Raw genomic sequence first — 19,724 nt, forward strand, 5'->3', positions numbered from 1 at the left:
GAGTAACTTTCACTTTTCTCATATCCTTACATGACTATTGGAAAATCCATAGCTTTGACTACATGGACTTTTGTTGTCAAAGTGCTGTCTCTGCTTTTTAATGTGCCGTCTAGGTCTGTCATAGCTTTTATTTGTAGGGACGTTTATCATTACAGATTCTATTTCACTTTCAGTGACTGGGCTGTTCAACTGATCTATTGCTTCATTCAGTTTTAGTGGGCTGTATGTTTCTAGAAAGTTGTCCATTTCTTTCAGGTTATCAAATTTGTTGGCATATGATGTGTTTCTGTTTTTGGACATGTTGTACAGCTTTCCGGATCTCAGTTCCTCAGCGGGGATTGAACCTGGGCCATGGCAGTGAGGAGCTGCAAGTCCCGACCACTGGGTCGTCAGGGAGTCCCCAGCATTTAATTGTTCCTGGTGTTCTCTTACAGGTGTTTGCATTTCTGCAGAATTTGTTGGTTTCTCCTTCATTTCTTATTTTCTTTATTTAGCTTCTTTCTCTTTTCTTAATGAGCCTGGTCAGAGGTCTGTCAATGTTGTTTACCCTTTCAAAGACCAAGCTCCTGGTTTTAATAATTTTTTTTCTGTTGTTTTTTTAAATCTTTATTTATGTCCTCCCTGTTCTTTATTACATCCTTCCTTCTACTAACTTTAGGTTTTGTTTGTTCTTTTTCTAATTCTTTTATGTGGTAGATTAGGTTGGTTGATTGGATTCTTCTTGTTTTTTGAGGAAGACCTTTATTGTTATGAACTTCCCTCTAAGAACTGCCTTTGCTGCAGGCCATAGATTTTGTATTGTTGTGTTCTGATTGTTACTTGTCTCAAGGTATTTTTTAATTTCCTTTTGATTTCCTCATTGGTTTTTTAGTAGCATGTTGTTTAGTCTCTATGTAATCTTCTTTTCCTCATTCCTTTTCCTCTGGTTGATTGGTAATTTTGTGCCACTGTGGTTAGAGAAGATGCCTGAAATACTTTCTGTACTCTTGAATTTTTTTTTTTAATTTATTTGTTTTAATTGGAGGCTAATTACTTTACAATATTGTAGTGGTTTTGCCATACATTGATATGAATCAGCCATGGGTGCACATGTGTCCCCATCCTGAACCCCCCTCCAACCTCCCTCCCCACCCCATCCCTCTGGGTCATCCTAGTGCACCAGCCCTGAGCACCCTGTCTCATGCATCCATCCTGGACTGGAGATCTGTTTCACATATGATAATATACATGTTTCAATGCCATTCTCTCAGATCATCCCACCCTGGCCCTCTCCCACAGAGTCCAAAAGACTGTTCAATACATCTGTGTCTCTTTTGCTGTCTCACATATAGGGTTATCGTTACCATCTTTCTAAATTCCATATATATGCATTAGTGTACTGTCTTGGTGTTTTTCTTTCTGACTTACTTCACTCTGTATAATGGGCTCCAGTTTCATCCACCTCATTAGAACTGATTCAAATGTATTCCTTTTAGTGGCTAATATACTCTTGAATTTGTTGAGGTTAGTTTATGCCCTACTGTATGGTCAGTCCTAGAAAATGTTCCATGTGCCCTTGAAAAGAATGTATATTCTACTTTGGGGAGATGTAATGTCCTGAAAATATGAATTAAGTGTAACTGTTCGATTGGGTCATTTAGGATTTCTGTTGCCTTATTGGTTTTCCGTCTAGAAGATCTGTTCTTTGATATGAGTGGCTGTTAAAGTCTCCTACTGTTATTGTTGTTTAGTCACTAAGTTGTGTCCAACTCTTTCTGACCCCATGGACTAGAGTCATCCAGGCTCTTTCTGCCCATGGGATTTCCCAGGCAAGAATACTGGAGTGGGTTGCCATTTTCTTCTCCAGGGGATCTTCCCAACCCAGGAATTGAACCCACGTCTCCTGAATTAGAGGCAGACTCTTTACCACTTAGCCACCAAGGAAGCCCTTATGTCTGTTAGTATGTGTTTTATATATTTGGGTGCTGCTGTATTAGGTGCATGTATGTGGACAAGTATAATATCTTCTCGTATTGATCCTTCTACCATTATGTAGTGTCCTTTATCTTTCTTTATGGCCTTTGTTTTAAAGTCTGTTTTGTCTGATGTTAAGTATTGCAATTTCTGCTTCCTTTTATTTCCAATACATGAAATGTCTTTTTCTGTGCCCTCACTTCTAATCTATGTGTCTTTTGTCATAAGGTGGGTCTCATATAGGCTACATATTGTAGCCTTTTTTTTTTTTTGATACAGTCTGCCACTCTGTCTTTTGATTGGAGCATTCAGTCCATTGACATTTAAGGTAATTTTTGATACATATGTATTTATTGCCATATTAAACCTTGTTTTCCAGTTGCTTCTTTGTTTTTCTTCCTCTTTTTGTGGTTTGATGATTTACTTTATGCTTGGATTCTTTTTGGTTTTTGTGCATTTATTTTATGTGTTTGATTTGTGACTGCCCTGTTGGTTTTTTTTTTTTTTTTTTTTGGCCCTGTTTTTTAAGTGTGTTATCCCTTTCATATATGTGCTTGCTTTAAACTGATAGTCATATCTGCTCAAGCATATTCTAAAAAATAAAAAAAGAATGTGCATTTTCTTACTGTCCTTCCCCACATTTTGTGATTTTGATGTCCTTTTTTACATCTTCATGGTTATCCTTTTTCTGTTGCTTGTATGTATCATCACTTTCAAAAATAGATTTTTTTCTCTTTTTGGATATTTATACTAGCCAGTTTAAATGATTTACTTTCCAATCATGATTTCTGCCTTTCTATATCTCCTTGCATCTTTTCTATTTAGAGATCTATTAATATTTCCATAGTTTTACTATTGGTATATTCATTTAGTTTTTGCTTGCCTGAGAAATTATTTTTCTTCTTATTCTAAACAATCTTGCTGGGTAGAATATTCTAGATTGCGGAATTTTCCCTTTCAAGACTTTGAATATATTTTGCCACTCCTGTTTGGCCCGCAGTGTTTCTGTAGAGAAATCAGCTGATAGGCTTATGGGGGTTCCCTTGTAATCAACTCTTTGTTTTTGTCTTGCTGCCTTTAGAATCCTCTTTAACTTTTGCCATTTTTATTTTAGTACGTCTTGGTGTAGGTCTGTTTGGATTCAGATTGTTTAGGATCCTCTGTGCTTCCTATGTCTGGATATCTGTTTGGTTCTTCAGGTTTGGGAAGTTTTTAGTCATAATTTCTTCAAATACACTTTCAATCCCCTTTTCTTTTCTCCTTCTGGAAAACATATTACACATAGATCGACGCACTTTATATTATCCAGTGGGTCTCATATTGCTTTAATTTTTTTCATCTGGCTTTCTGTCTGCCATTTTGTATAATTTCCTTTGTTCTGTCTTCCAGATCACTTATTCCTTCTTTTGCATTATTTATTCTGGTATTCATTACCTTTAGTTCAACTTTCATTTTGGCAAATGAATTTTCTAACTCTTCTTGGCTCCTTCGTATAGATCCTAGTTCCTTTTTATAGTAATTTGCATTTATGTTGATAGCCTTTCTTAATTCCCTTAGCATTTTCATTACCTGTTTTTGAAGTTGGTGTCTATTAGACTGCTGAGGTCTGTTTCACTGTTTATTCCTGTAGGGGAATTCTCTTGGTTTTTTAGTTGGGAGTAGTTCTCTGCTGCTTCATTTTACTTGTATCTCTCTTAGTCTGTGCATTTAGGAGAAACAGTCTTCTGCTGTAGCCTTGGAGGGCTGTTTATACGTGAGGGCGTCCCTGCATAGCTTGTGTGGATGTGACACTATTCTGAGGGTTGTTTTTGGTTTGAATGCTCGCCGTGCCTCTTCTCTGCGTGTGCTGTCCATCCTCCACTCGATGAGGGGTGTGCAGGCGCTTGGCCCATGCACAGTCCCGGAAAGGCACGGGCAGCGGTTGGTGCTCACGGGACCCTTGGTGGCGGCGGTGGTCTGCGGCTCCCTCTGGAGTCTGCGGTGGTAGTGGCTGCGTGTGCCTGCCCTGGGGTGTGTAGGTGGTGCGTGTCAGCTGAGAGCGCACAGGGGGAAAGGAATTCCTGTGGGATCCTGCGCCTCACCTTGCGTGCCCCCCAACAACATCACCTTACCTCTCTGGTGGGCCCAGGCTCATTCCCATACTCCCTTGGTTGGGGCACGTGACAGCCTAGTCCCCTTGGGCTGTCCACACGGCCAACCCCAGTCCTCTGCCCAGTTCTCCCTCTGAAGCCTGAGCCTCGGCCCCCACCTGCCTGCGTGGATGAGCATCTTGGACTGGGGAGGGCTGGGTGGCAGTGCTGACCGTCTGCGCGGGTCTGTCTCTCCGTCGCCCTCTGTAGACCAGGTGCTGTGCGCTCTGAGACTCCAAAGCCCGTCCTCTGTTCCCACTGATCTCGCCGCCTGGGACAGGGCTTCCAAGTGAGCAGAAACCTTTCGCCTCTCATAGCTCCTGTCCAGATTCCTTTCTCTTTTTTTTTTCCTTTGTTTTGTCCTTCACAGTTAAATGGAGATTTTTTTGCTGTTTGGAAATCTAGAAAATGTTCTACCAATGTTCACTAGATGTTCTGTGAGAACAATTCCCATGTAGATGTATTTTTGATATATTTGTGGGAGAAGGGGAGCTCCCCATCGTACCCTGCCTCCATCTTGATCTGATCCCCCAAAATATCGGTGTCTTTAGATTTCTCTTCTCTGAGTGGTATTATAAACCAAGTAGGTTTGATTTATAAGAAAGAGTTGAGATTTCCTTTCTAAACACGAAATAGACAAAATGTAAAGGGAACCGACCTTTTTGTTTGTTTTTTTTCTAGGAGCTGCATGCTGCTTCCCTTGAACAGCACCTTCTAGATCAGATTCGAATAGTTTTTCCAAAAGCCGTTTTTCCTGTCTGGGTTGATCAGCAGACTTACATATTTATCCAGATTGGTAGGTGCTGTTGTAGCGTTTTCTGTGACGCTCTTCACTTCACGTTGAATCCACAGCAGAGGTAAAGACGCACTCACGACCCTTGTTTCCTCTACAGTTGCCCTAACACCGGGCGCTGCTTATGGAAGGCTGGAAACCGACAGCAGACTCCTAATTCAGCCAAAGACCCGCCAAGCCAGAGAGAGTACATTTTCAGAAGCAGGTAAAACACCTGGACAGTTTCATAATTATGGAAGAGACCAAAAAGGATTGACAAAAGAACTTCAAACCAAACAACTTCAATCAAACACTGTAGGAGTCACTGGGTCTAAAGAACGAGATTCAGAGGAAAGGATTGACTCATCATTTTTACCAAGCTTATGGACTGTGATAGGAAGCATTTTTTCTTCGGGGTCTGAGAAGAAACAAGACACATCCTGGGGGTTAACTGAAATCAATGCTTTCAAACACATGCAGTCAACAGTTGTTCCTCTGGACAATATTTTCAGAGTATGCAAATCCCAGCCTCCCAGTATATGTAAGGCATCAGCAACTTCTGTGTTTCACAAACATCATGCCATTCATGTATTTCCATGGGACCAAGAATATTTTGATTTGGAGCCCAGCTTCACTGTGACCTATGGAAAGCTAGAGAAACTGCTTTCTCCAAAGCAACAACAAAGTAGAACAAAGCAAAATGTCCTGCCACCTGAAAAAGAGAAGCAGATGTCAGAGCCTCTAGATCAAAAACAAGTTAGCCCAGACCATAGTCACAAAGCTGGCAAGGCCTGTGTGCTAAAGGTAGTCTGGAATGGACTTGAGGAACTGAAGAATGCCATTAAATACACCAAAAATTTAGACACGCTTCATCTTGGGAAAGTCTGGGTTAGTATGAGTCTTTCTTTAAAAATTATACTATATTGTGTTAGTTGCTCAGTTGTGTCTGACTCTCTGCAACCCCACGTACTATAGCTCGCCAGGCTCCTCTATCCATGGAATTCTCCAGGCGAGAATACCAGAGTGGGTAGCCATTCCTTCTCCAAGGGATCTTCCCAACCCAGGCATTGAACCTGGGCCTCCCACACTGCAGGCAGGTTCTTGACTGAGCCGCCAGGGAAGCCCCAGTTACACTGTAGTTGATTGACAGTGTTGTTTGTTTCTGGGGCATAGCAAATGACTTAGTATAAATCTTAGAAAATATTTTATGTTGCTTGAACTTGCCCAAATTTTGGACTAAAATATTATAATATTTTATGCACAAGTTGAAAACCAGTGTAATAAACACTATTTAAAGTCCCCCCTCCTCTAGGCTTCCCTGGTGGCTCAGATGGTAGAGAATCTGCCTGCAATGCGGGAGACCAGGGTTCCATCCCTAGTTCGGGAAGATCTCCTAGAGAAGGAAATGGCAACCCACTCCAGTATTCTTGCCTGGAGAATCCTGTGGACGGAGGAACCTGGCAGGCTATCGTCCATGGGGTCACGAGGAGTTGGACACAACTGAGTGACTAACAACAGAAGTGCCCATGGGGACACATTTCTGATTGCAGGGTAGAGTCCTTGTTTGGGTAAGGTTTGTATGTTTTTCTGGCTAATAAACTTGGACAGGTAAAAGCTAAGATAGGTACAGGCCCAGAGAGGTCAAAATTACCTGCCTGGGGTAACGAGTCAGTAAGTAGAATGAGGATTCACACCCTGACAGGCTGACTCTTGAGTTCATGCTTCAAATGGAGCGCCCTACAAAGCCTCACATCTTTAATGCCCAAAGATTTGCTTCCACCTTCTTGAAAGCAAAGGAATGTCTTGGTACATACTGGGGGAAATGCCCAATGTCGGGAGAGACCCACGGCATGAGATGACCTGGATTCAGAGGTACCCAGAAAGCCTTATCCTGCTGGTATTGGCTCTTTACTGTGATGGAGAGCAAAAGTAACACAGCTAGCATTCCACCTCCTCATCCTAGCTTCAGATATTAATGTTAATTTTATATGAGATGAGTCACCAGCCTCCTTTATTTTAACCTAATTTTGAACCATCGTGAAATGTAATTTCAGGGTGAGAAGGAAGGACAGGGAAGAACAATGGAAAGGAAAGGGAGTCTCCTTAGTAGATTTCTTTTATGCTCACAGTTTAGACTGTGACCTTTAGGTAGGTGACTTGCAAGTTGTAATCTCTTCAGCCTACATCATTCTCGAAAGTTCCAACCATGCCTCACATTTTCTGTTATCTCTGATCTCTTACTCAAGAAGATCCCACTGCATCTTGAAAATCGTATTGTCTGAACCTGTCAGTGGGCTTGCCTGTTTCCAGTAATGGTGCTGCCGTTAGGCAGGAAGCACTATTGCTTCCTTGACGTTACATGGTGAGGCTGGGGTGAAAAAGTGGTGATCGGGCCTGGAGACCAGCTGAGACGACAGTCAGGAGCCTGCACTCCCCCTCTGCGGTCAGGTTGGAGGGTGGCCCGTGAGAGGCGGCAGCTGCCGTCAGGTGCTCAAGCTGGCTTAACCGGCCAGCTCAAAACTGACCACCTTCTGAAGGGGATGTTCAAAGAAACTACTGTAGGAAAAAATCGAAATGTTAGCGTTATAACAGTACCTGAATGCCCACCTATACTATGGATCATGGCAGTATCTTATTCACCTGAGCTGATAGAAATTAATATCAGTGTTTATGCTGTGGAATATTTCTTAAGATTTTAACATTTATATTTTTAATTCATTTTTATATATTTCAGATTCCAGATGACCTGAGAAAGAGGCTAAATATAGAAATGCATGCAGTAGTCAGAATAACTCCAGTGGAAATTACCCCTAAGATTCCAAGATCTCTAAAACTACAACCTACAGAAAACTTAGTGAGTTCACATTTATATGTTATATCACAATTGTTTTACATGCATTGTAAAATTTCTAGTTGCTTTAGCTAAGTAATAAGACTGTACTCCTTTATTTTAGAAGGGCAAAGAAGTCTTATTGTCTTTTGGTTTTATTGTGGTAAAATACATATAAGATAAAATGCTGTTTTAACTCTTTAGGTGTGCAATTTAGTGCCATTAGATACATTTATAACATGAAACCATCACTATTTCTGAAACTTTTCCATCCCCTGAATAGAAACTTTGTGCCCATTACACAATCACTCCCCATCCTTTCCTCCCCCAATTTTCAACTGTGATCAGTCTCTGTGAATTTGCTTATTCTAGATCTTATATGCAAGTGGAATCATACAATATTTGCCCGTTGTATCTTGGTTATTTCATTTAATGTGTTGTCAGGGTTTACCCACACTATAGCATATATCAAACTTCATTCCTGTATTATGTTTATTCCTTCATTCCTGTTCATTCCTGCATGGTATTCCATTGTATGTATATAGACATGTTGTTTATTCATCTGTTGATGGACACTTGGGTTATTTCTGCTTTTTTTTTGTTTAAACTGTTGTGATTAATGCTGCTGTGAATATTGATATACACCATTTGAGTCCCTACTTTCAGTTCTTTTGGGTATATACCTAGGAGTTGAATTGCTAGATCATATGGTATTGTTTACCTATTTGAGAAACCAAAAAGTCTTTTTTTTCCTGCCCTGGGACTTTGCTGCTGCAGGCAGGCTTTCTCTAGTTGCAGTGAGCGGGGCTCCTCTCGAGTTGCAGTGCACGAACTCCTCACTGCAGTAGCTCCTCTCGTTGCAGAGTATGGGCTCAGTAGTTGCGGCACGTGAGCTTAGTTGCCCCATGGCATGTGGGATCTTCCTGGACCAGGGATCAAACCTGTGTCCCCTTCATTGGCAGGCGGATTCTAAACCACTGGACCACCAGGAAAGTCTGCAAGAAGTCTTTAATAAATGATATAACATATATTGTGTCAATGCAAATATGGATAATTTGGCATTTAAAAGACTGCTATTTTTGCTACATCTGGGCAGTTGTTTAAGAAAATTCTTACATGTTTCAGTATTAACACTGCAGTGTAAAAGAGAGCTAGACTGTTTTACTTTTCAACACTTAATTTTGATAGAAACTGATATGGTCAGGAATTGAGGTATGGAACTTGATTTTAAAATCTCTGTAGAATATTATCAGGGTCCCCTGATAGCTCAGTTGGTAAAGAATCTGGCTGCAATGCAGGAGACCCCAGTTTGGTTCCTGGGTAGGGAAGGCTCACTGGAGAAGGGATAGGCTACCCACTCCAGTATTCTTGGGCTTCCTTTGTGGCTCAGGTGGTAAAGAATGTGCCTGCAATGCGGGAGACCTGGTTTAATCCCTGGGTTGGGAAGATCCCCTGGAGAAGGGAAAGGCTACCCACTCCAGTATTCTACCCTGAAGAATTCCATGGACTGTATAGTCCATGGGGTCACAAAGAGACGCAACTGAGCGACTTTGATTTATCTTCTTTTAGAGTGTTATCATCTGTACCAACTTAGATTACCAGTCCTCAGAGAATTGTAACACAGGAAAATTATTACATGTTTAGAAAATGCCAAACATGATTTAATCCTCTGATAATTTGCATTATACTTCTGGATCCTCTGGATAATGATGGTCATTATGTCAAGATCATCATATAACCATTTTAACAGATCTTTCTGCTTGATGGAACCTCAGATAAAATAGTTTATATTTTGTGACTAGAGAAGAAAACAAATAGAATACATGCCGTTTCCATAATAGTATGCAACTGAGCATTTAACATATTCACTTAACAATATATAGTGATTTATAGTTTTAACTTTTTGATTCTTTGATCTTCAGTTTTTTTCTGATTTGTACTTCATATTATAGTTGATTTACTTTAGAGTATAGTTGATTTACAGTGTTGTGTTAGTTTCAGATGTATAGCAGATTGATTCAGTTCTACATATATCCATTCTTTTTCAGATTCTTTTCCCACGTAGATTATTGCTGAATATTGGCTGGAGTTCTCTGTGCTATACAGTAGTTCCTAGTTGATTATTTTGCATACAGTAGTGTGTATATGTTAATCTCAAACTCCTAATTTATCTTCCCTCCACCTTTGCACTTTGATAGCCATAAGTTGTTTTTGGAATCTGTGAGTCTTGTTTCTGTTTTGTAAATAAATTTGTTTCATTTTTTCAGATTCCACATATAAGTGAAATCTTTTTCTGCCTGAAATAGAAGTAATCCAATCAGTATGATAATCCAAAGGTCCATCCATGTTGCTGTAATGGCGTTACTTCATTCTGTTTCATGATTGAGTAATACTCCATGCTGAATACGTACCACTTGTTTATTCGTAACTGTCGATGGACATTTAGGTTGCTTCCATGTCTTGGCTTTGTAAATAGTGCTTCAGTGAACATTGGGGCGCATGAAGCCTTTTGAATTAGGGTTCTCTCTTAGGGTCCAGGAATGGGTGGGATTGCTCCATTATACAGTAGTTCTGTGTTTAGTTTTTTAAGGAACCTCCATACTGTTCTCCATAATCGTTGTACCAGTTTATATTCACACCATCAGTAAAGAAGGGTTCCCTTTTCTCCATACGCTCTCCAGTATTCATTGTTTGCAGACTTTTTTTGTCGATGCCTATTCTGACCACTGTGAGGTAACAACTCATTGTAGTTTTGGTTTGCATTTAATAGTGATGTTGACCATCTGTTCATGTGCTTTTTGGCATCTATATTTTTTCTTCATAGAAAAGTGTATTTAGATCTACTCACTTTTTTATTTTTATTTTTTGGAGAGAGGGGTTCTTTTTTATACAAACTGCATGGGCTATTTGTATATATTGGAGAGTAATCCCTTGTCAGTCATATCAGTTGCAAATATTTTCTCCGATTCTGTGGCTTGCTTTTTTGTGTATAGTTTCCTTTGCTGTGCAAAAGCGTCTAAGTATGATTAGGTCCCACCTTTGTTTTTATTTTCATTTCTCTAGGAGGTGGATCAAAAAGGATACTGCTGTGATTTATGTCAGAGTGTTCTGGCTATCTTTTACTCTAAGAATTTTTTAAATTAGATTATAGTTACTTTACAGTGTTCTACAACAAACTGAATTAGCTATTTGTTCAGTCACAAAGTCATGTCTGACTCTGTGCATGCGACCCCATGGACTGCAGCAACCAGGCCTCCCTGTCCTTCACTGTCTCCCAGACAGTGTTCAAACTCATATCCATTGAGTTGGTGATGCCATCTAACCATCTCATCCTCTGCTGACCTCTTCTCCTTTTGCCTTAAATCTTTCCCAGCATCAGTTTCCAGTGAGTCAACTCTTTGCATCAGGTGGCCAAAGTATTGGAGCTTCAGCATCAGTCCTTTCAATGAATATTCAGAACTGATTTCTTTTAGGATTGACTAGTTTAATCTCCTTAAGTTCAAGGGACTCTCAAGCATCTTTTCTAGCACCGCAATTTGAAAGCATCAATTCTTTGGCACTCAGCCTTCTTTATGGTCCAATTCTCTCATCGATACCTGATGAGTGCAAAGACCCTAGCTTTGACTATACGGACATTTGTCAGTGAAGTGATGTCTTTGCTTTTTAACACAACTGTCTAGGTTTGTCATAGCTTGCTGTCCAAGAAGCAAGCTTCTAATTTCATGGCTGCAGTCACTGTCCGCAGTGATTTTGGAACATAAGAAGAGAAACTCTGTCACTGCTTCTACTTTTTCCCCATCTGTTTGCCATGAAGTGATGAGACCGAATGTCATGATGTTAGTTTTTTGAGTGCTGAGTTGTAAGCCATCTTTTTCACTCTCCTTTTTCGCCTTCGTCAAGAGGCTCTTTAGTTCCTCTTCACTTTGTGCCATTAGGGTGGTGTCATCTGCATATCTAAGGTTGTTGATATTTCTCCCAGCAGTCTTGATTCCAGCTTGTAACTCATCCAGCCCAGTATTTCTCATAATGTACTCTCCATGTAAGTTAAATAAGCAGGGTGACAACATACAGCCTTGACGTACTCCTTTTTCAATTTTGAACCAGTCTGTTGTTCCATGTAAGGTTGTAACTGTTGCTTCTTGACCAGCATACAGGTTTCTCAGGAGGCAGGTAAGGTGGTCTGGTATTCCCATCTCTAAGAACTGTCCACAGTTTGTTTTGATCGGCTTTCCCACAGTCAGTGAAGCAAAAGTAGTTTTTTTTCCTGTAATTCCCTTGCTTTGTCTATGATCCAGTGAATGTTGGCAGTTTGATACGGTTCTTCTGCCTTTTTTAAGTCCAGCTTGTACACCTGGAAGTTCTTGGTTTTTAAGTATTGCTGAAGCCTAGCTTGAAGGATTTTTGAGCATAACCTCACTAGCATGAGAAATGAGTGCCACTGTGTGGTAGTTTTTACATTCTTTGGCACTGCCCTTCTTTGGAATTGGAATGAAAACTGACCTCTTCCAGTCCTGTGGCCACCGCTGGGTTTTCCAAATTTGCCGACATACTGAATGGAGCACTTTTAACAGCACCATCTTTTAGAATTTGAAGTAGCCCAGCTGGAACCCCATCACCTCCACTAGCTTTGTTGATGGCAGTGCTTCCTGAAGCCCGCTTCACTTCACACTCCAGGATCCCTGGCTCTTGCTGAGTGCCAGCACTGTCTTGGCTATCCAGGCCATTAAGAGTCTTTTTGTGCAGCTCTTCTGTGTGTTCTTGCCGCCTCTCCTAAATCTCTCTTTGTTTTTTCAAGCTTTTGGCTCTTTGTTAAACATTTCTCATATCCTCTCAGTCTGTGCCACCATTCATTTTTTTGGGACCTTGAGTCATCTTTACTCTAATTACTCTGACGTCTTTTCCAGGGACATTGCCTGTCTCTCCCTCACTTAGTTGTTCTTCTGGGGTTCTGTCTTGTTTCTTTGTCTGAATTTCTCAGCGGGGTCCTACTTCTCACTTTGTGTCTGTGGTCTGCGTTCCTCAGGCTGCAGGATTGCGGTTCTTGCTTCTGCTGTCTCCCGCCCAGGTGGTGAGGTTGATCCAGGGGCTTGACAGGCCTCCTGTGGGGAGAGGCCGCTGCCCGCCCCCGGTGAGTGGGTCTGGGTCTTGTCTCTCTGTCGGTGGGCTGTGTCAAAGGGTGTGTCTGGAGGCAGCTGTTGGCTCGGGCAGACATTCAGCAGCCTGTCTGTCCGTGAGTAGGCCTGTGTTCCCCCCCGGTTGGTTGGCTGTTCTGAGGTGTCCCAGCACTGGAGCCTGCGGGCTGCTGGGTGGGGCCAGGCCCAAGGATGACCTCCGGGAGAGCTCAGGCCGATGAGTAGCCCCTGGAGCCTCTGTCGCCAGCGTCCTTGTCCTCCACAGTGAGCCGCAGCCAGTCCTCACGTCCCCAGGAAACCTCAGGCCTGCAGGTAGTTTTGGCCCAGGCTCCCCCGGATCCTAGTGCGCATGAAACCTGTTGCGCGCCTGCTCCTAAGCCGCACTGGCCTTCACAGACACACACTCTGATGGCCGCTGCCCCGTGCCGGACCCCCGGACTGGGCACCCTGACACGGGGCTCAGAACTCTCACTCCTGTGGGGAGCTGCTGCAGCACTGTTCCTTTCGTTTGTGGGTCCCCCACCCAGCGGGCATAGGATTTCATCATATCACAGAAGCACCCCTCCTACTGTCTTACTGTAGCTTTTCTGTCTTTGGATGCAGAATATCTTTTATGGTAGGTTCAGGTCTCTTTTGTAGATGTTTATACAGCAGTTGGTTGTGATTTAGCTATTTTCTTGAGAAGAGGTGAGCTGAAGTCCTTTTACTCGCCCTCTTATCTCTGTCTTGTCTCTCAGTATGTTTTTAAAAACCATGTGAAGGAAATTTAACATTGTCTTGATAACTCCAGGATTTTCAAAGTCAGATATTTGCTGTCTATATTGCATTGATATTCTTAAGTAATCTTTAAACATATAGTATAGAAGTCTTTGTAATGTAGAACTTTATGGCTCTTGACTTATATAAAGTGTGGAGGTTTTTTGCTTTTTTTTTTTAGTTTATAGGAGCTCTGCTTTTAACGTGGTTATTGATCTTGGTATTTTTTTTTTCAAAAATTAGGTCTTATGTACAAAAATAATTAGCCACTGCTCATTGGTTTTCTGTTTTTTCCTCTGGTATCGGCAATGGGGTATTTCCTTTCCTGTCCCTAGTTGTGTGCTTTGGTGGAAGCTGTGTGACCTTGGCAGGTCTCTCTAGGCTGATTGTATCACTTAGGACAAAAGGATGTTTGGTTCTAGAGGAACTGTGAGTTGCTTTCTGATTCTAAAAGTCTTGATTTTAAATAGTTTTCATTTTATGACGTTCTCTTTCTTTAATCCCATTTTCCAATAATATACAAAGAAGTAACTGACTTATTTCTTATGATTTTTAAGAGTGGGAAAGTGATGCCTTTTCTTAGTTTAGCTTGCGTTTTTAGTGGTGAGCGTATTGTAAACTGAGTTTAATCAGTGGATCTACTGGATAAAGAGAGATAACAGATATGAGTTGTTATATATGAGCTGTTAGATAATAGATATGGGAGTTGTGAAATGGTAGAAGTTTATTCTCCTAGGCAGATAGTGTCTTTCACATATGAATTTTGGTTAGTTCTGATTTGTATTTCAAGAAGATTATTTAAACTTAATAATATTAATCTAAAAGTTTCAGAAATTAGCAGTGTTTTTCTCAGAATTTCTTCATATCTTTTGAACAGTTTATTAACACTCTACTTGTTGAACGTATCTGCCTTCATAGAAAAAAGAGAAAGTGACACTAACATATAAAGAGTTTGTTTTTCTCATGTGCAAAGAAGTTTGGAGGAACTCACAAGTGGTTAAACCATGTAACCAAGGACCTGGGCTCCTTTGATCTTTCTCTCCTGTCATCTCTGTCTCTCCTCCTCTTAGATGCGAGGTGTCTGCGGTGGTAATAGGCAGCGCGTCTGCATTCTTGGCAGCAGAAGGACAGGTGCAAAGCAAAACTCTTCTCCTTGCAGGGTTTCTCTACCGTTTAGTTAGGGAGAGAAGGCCTTCTCTTGGATCGCTGACGGTGATGCGTTGGCCACACCCATGCACACACAGCTCCAGGCTGGGAACAGAGGAGCCGGCTCCCTGACTACAGAGTTTGCTTCACAGGAAGCAAGAGACACTAGGGCTGGCGTGGTTATCAAGTGAGCTAAATTGTGCTCTGTGCATCACTGGGCATAGAAAAAAGGAGCATTTAAAACTTTGCCACTTGTGTGACTCTTTCTTCAGGCTGCACCATACTCATTGTATTATAATGTCAAGTCCCAAATCTCTGCCTGTGACCATCATTTTACTGGCAAGATAAGCTATTAAAATAAGACTGTTAAGTTCAGGTCATAGAATATCATTACTGTTTCTTTCCTTTCCTCTGGCAGTCTAAGGATGTCAGTGAAGAAGACATAAAAACTGTGTTTTATTCATGGCTCCAGCAGTCTGCCACTGCCACAATTCCTCTGATAGTATCAGAGGAAGAATACATTAAACTGGAAATGAAAGATGGTGAGTATATTTTATTTGTTACTTTGATATTTTTCCTATTAAAGAAGTTGGAAAATTTTTCATTGTTTTTCCATCTTGTGATAGGTGTGAACAGGAAACCTAATAATGATAATTAAACAGTAGATTTTATGTATCAAAGAATCCTTTTATTTAAATGTAAATAAATTTAAATTTTCAATTATTTCATCTCAGCTGCAGTACTAACTACATTTATTACTTTCTTTTTAATAGGGTTGAAGGAGTTTTCTCTGAATATAGTTCATTCTTGGGAAAAGAAAAAAGAAAAAAGTATTTTTCTATTGAGTACCAATCTGCTGCAGAAGATGACAATACAAGTAATTACATACTACTGAATACTTAATATTTTCACATGTGATTGATTCTAAAGTATGAATTTACTTCTAAAGACCTTGCATCCTAAACTGTATTAGAAACTCAAATGATAAGAGTAAGGAATAACTTGATTTAAAATATTTTATTCTGTAGTCTCCTTAACTTACTTAAGCAAATGATTGATTTATCGTAAATTTAAAATGGATGCTTCAGCAAAATTGTTCCAGGAATAGAATTGATCATGTTAATTGGCCAGTGGATCATGATTTAAACTCTTCTGGTATTGGAACAAATGAAAACTTAGCTGAGGGGGGTAACTTTTTTTTTTATTCATATTTTTATTTGCAGTTTTGCTACACAGCCCATATTATTTTGTCAGTTCTTAAATTCTCAACTCTTCACAACTATTATCAGATTACTTTTCTCCCAGATATATTTTTAAAGTACTCTTTTTAGAACATTATATTTTGGTTAAGATATTTACTCTTGTCATTATAGAACTGAAGATGAATTAAAGTCATTTAGAATTTCAGTGGTTTGAAACTAGATGTTATTTCTCTACTTTGGAAATACAATTTAAGGAATACCATTCAGAAATGATAAAGATGGAAGATTGTGAAAAGAATGTGACATAAATCAAAATTGCAAATAAAGATATATCTCTTAACTGCATGAAGACATTCTTTACTGCTTGTTAACTATAAATATTTATATTCCTTAGATGAGTAAATTGTTATTGTCAGGGTTATTTTAAGTAATAATCTTGCATGCACACTATATCTTTTCTCTCTGGTGTAACAGAATCAGCAATTCAGTTTCCTGGAACCCAAGAAAAGCAGGCAAAAGGTATTACTTTGACATGTAAAATTGATTTTTCCTTGCTACTATAGGTCCTTCTAGATCCTATGGTAAAAGAAGAAAACAGTGAGGAAATTGACTTTATTCTTCCTTTTTTAAAGCTGAACTGCTTGGGGTAAGAAGTTACGGCCAAACTGGCACATTTAGACACGTTTTACATTACCTGTCAGGGCTTTTACGTGTAAATATTAAATTAGATGTTGGTGTCATTGACTAGTGTTACTAATGTAATGGTAGATAGTTTTTTCAAGGATTGTTTCTGTTTTCACACCTAGCTTAGTAATTTTCCTTCCCTTCTCAGATAAACTGAATGTCTGAAATGTATTAGAAATTTTACTTTGTGATTTGATCTGTGAGAAGAGAGCCAACTAGATATGACCTGGATCGTACATGCTTGAATAAAACAATAATCTCTTGAAATTAATAAATTAGCTTTGAAAGTTAAATCCAAAGACATTAGTTGAGTGTTTAAAAATATTTCAAATTAAGTTATTCCTTCACTGTCTTATAGATGTACTGATTGATGGGAATTATTTGTGTTTTCCTTAACTTTTAAGACAAATTTGAAAAGAACCTCCTCAATTTCTTTAGCTCTTAATACAGTAGAAGAATTTCACATAAACTGTTACTTGGAATTCGTCACAGAGGCCTTTAATGGATGTAGTAGTAGTGATTTGATTTTCTGTAATAGTATAATCTAGAAAGGTTTTAGTTAAAGGATTAAACTACAAAGCAACAATTAATCTGCTTTTTAAAGTAAGTAATTTACTTTATAAAGTAAAAACTCTGCAGACTAATTTTAAGAATTTATGATATTTATTATCAGAAATAAACTGGCAGAATCAGGAAGTAGGTTAAAGTTCATGTTTATGTAATCTTCAGATTGAAACTGGATTTCAAAGATGATGTTTAAGAGGAAATAAGTCTTCAGTTAGTTATCCTAATAGTTTAAAAGCACTCATGTATGATAATGTTGAATAACAAGCCAGAAATCATTTTGAGGGGGATATATGTGTGTATTAAGACAAATCCCCTAAGGATTCCTATTTGGACAGAATTTCTAGTTACTGCACATGTTTGAAAGTAGTAGAATTAGTTTTAAAATCTGTGACTCAGATTGGGCATTAAATCATTTCACTTTCAAGTAAAGGAAAGTTTCCAAAATTTTACTCTTTTTATAAATCATTAACTAGCCTGTGAAGGAAAATTGTTTATAGCTAGATTTTATCCTGTTTTAGTGTTTGATCATGCAGTTTACATGTTTTGCAGAGGAGTGAATTCCTTCGGCGTCTCCTCCATGGAGCACATCACGCACAGCCTCCTGGGGCGTCCTCTGTCTCGGCAGCTGGTGTCCCTTGTGGCAGGACTTAGGAATGGGGCCCTTTTACTCACAGGAGGAAAGGTATGTGGCTAAAATATGCTCATTTTCATTCACTAGTGATTTTTTTAACTTTCAAAAAATTTTTTAAATATTTGTATGGCTGCAGCTGGCCTTAGTTGCAGCATGCAGGGTCTCTTAGCTGTGCCATGCAGCCTCTTGGTTGCAGCCTGTGGGATCTAGTTCCCTGGCCAGGGATCAGACCTGGGCCCCCTACATTGGGAATGCAGAGTCTCAGCCACTGGACCATCAGGGAAGTACCTGATTAGCCATTTTTCATTCCTCTCTCTTTGAGTTTTAATCATGTTATATAGGGTTGTTGACATGATAGATGGGAAGAATTTATTCATTCACTAATATTTTTGAGTGCCTGCTATTAGATATTGAGAAAACACTGTTGAATTAGGTGATGCTCTCCCTGGTCTTTTTCTATTTCAGTTGATATGATTGTATGAATATTCTTTTTTATGATGCTGGTGGGGTGTTAAATAGGGATTCCCTGGTGTAGTAAAAAATCCACTTGTCAATGCAGGAGGCACAGGTTTGATCCCTGAGTTGGGAAGATCCCCTGGAGAAGGGAATGGCAACCTGCTCCAGTATTCTTGCCTGAAAAATCTCGTGGACAGAGGAGCCTGGCAGACTACAGTCCATGAGGTCGCAAAGGGTCAGACATGGTTTAGTGATTGAACAGCAACAAAGGGTGATAAACGGGGCTGATTAATTTTGAAATGTTGAATCAGCCATTCAAATCTATAATAAATCCCACCTGGTGGTGGTCTGTTATTCTTTTTATACTTTGCTGAGTTCTGTTTGCTGATATTCTTGAGGATTTTTGCATGTTAATTCACAGTCAATATTAGCCTGTGGTTCTGCCTTTGGTTTTGCTCTCAGAGTAATACTGGCCTCACAGAATGAGTTGAAAAGTGTTCCCTTCTGTTCTGTTTTTTGGAAGAGATTGTATAAAATTGATGTAAATTCTTTAAAATGTTTGGTAAAATCTCCACCGAACCCATCTGTGCCTAGAGATTTCTTTATATATTTGTTATAAATTCAGAGTCTTTAATCTGTTTCATCTTGGCATGTGTTTGGTAATTTGTAGCTTTTGAAGAATGTGTCTGTTTCTTCTAAGTTGTCAAATTTGTGAGCATGAAGTTGCTTTCAGTATTCTCTAACTGTGCTCTTTTAAAAATTTTTTTATAGGAATAGTTGCTTTAGTGGAGAGGGGCATGGCAACCCACTGCAGTATTCTAGCCTGGAGAATCCCATGGACAGAGGAGCCTGGTGGGCTGCAGTCCACGGGGTCGCAGAGAGTGGGACATGACTGAGTGACTGACAGTATAGTTGCTTGACATGTCAGTTTCCACTGTGCAGCAGAGTGAGTCAGCTAGAGGTGTACATGCGTGCCCTGTTTCTTAGACTCCCTTCCTGTTTGTGTGTCCCATTTAGCTCACCGTGGAGCATTGAGGAGAGTTCCCTGAGCTATACAGTAGTGTTCTTATTGGTTATCTGCTTTATATGTCATATCAATAGTGTATATATATGTCAGTCCCAGTCTCCTAATTCATCCCACCACCCTCCTTTCCTCACTCGATGTCCATAGGTTTGTTCTCTACGTCTATGTCTCTATTTCTGCTTTGCAGATAAGATCATTTATACCATTTGTCTAGATCCCACATATATGCATTAATCTGATATTTGTTCTTCTGACTGACTTCACTCCGTGACAGTCTCCAAGTCCATTCACATCTCTCCAAATGACCCAGTTTCATTCCTTTTTACGGCCGAGTAATATTCCTCCGTGTGTGTGTGTGTGTGTGTGTGTGTGTGTGTGTGTGTGTGCGTGCGCACATGCACATGCACCACATCTTTTTTTTTCCCCCACCTAAAGCATTTTG

General features: G+C 39.9%; 1 protein-coding gene across 1 annotated transcript in view; it reads left to right on the forward strand.

Annotated features, from left to right (window-relative positions):
• Window positions 1–19,724, forward strand: part of PEX1 (peroxisomal biogenesis factor 1) — a 70,541-nt gene that overhangs the window by 13,751 nt on the left and 37,066 nt on the right. The window contains exons 4-10 of the mRNA XM_070471768.1: window positions 4,764–4,878; window positions 4,976–5,742; window positions 7,589–7,708; window positions 15,137–15,260; window positions 15,492–15,595; window positions 16,484–16,566; window positions 17,721–17,853. Coding sequence (XP_070327869.1) covers window positions 4,764–4,878; window positions 4,976–5,742; window positions 7,589–7,708; window positions 15,137–15,260; window positions 15,492–15,595; window positions 16,484–16,566; window positions 17,721–17,853 — 1,446 coding nt within the window. The remainder of the gene's footprint in view (window positions 1–4,763; window positions 4,879–4,975; window positions 5,743–7,588; window positions 7,709–15,136; window positions 15,261–15,491; window positions 15,596–16,483; window positions 16,567–17,720; window positions 17,854–19,724) is intronic.

This window comes from Odocoileus virginianus, chromosome 1 (genome assembly GCF_023699985.2).
Source record: "Odocoileus virginianus isolate 20LAN1187 ecotype Illinois chromosome 1, Ovbor_1.2, whole genome shotgun sequence".
Classification (NCBI taxonomy): Eukaryota; Metazoa; Chordata; class Mammalia; order Artiodactyla; family Cervidae; genus Odocoileus; species Odocoileus virginianus.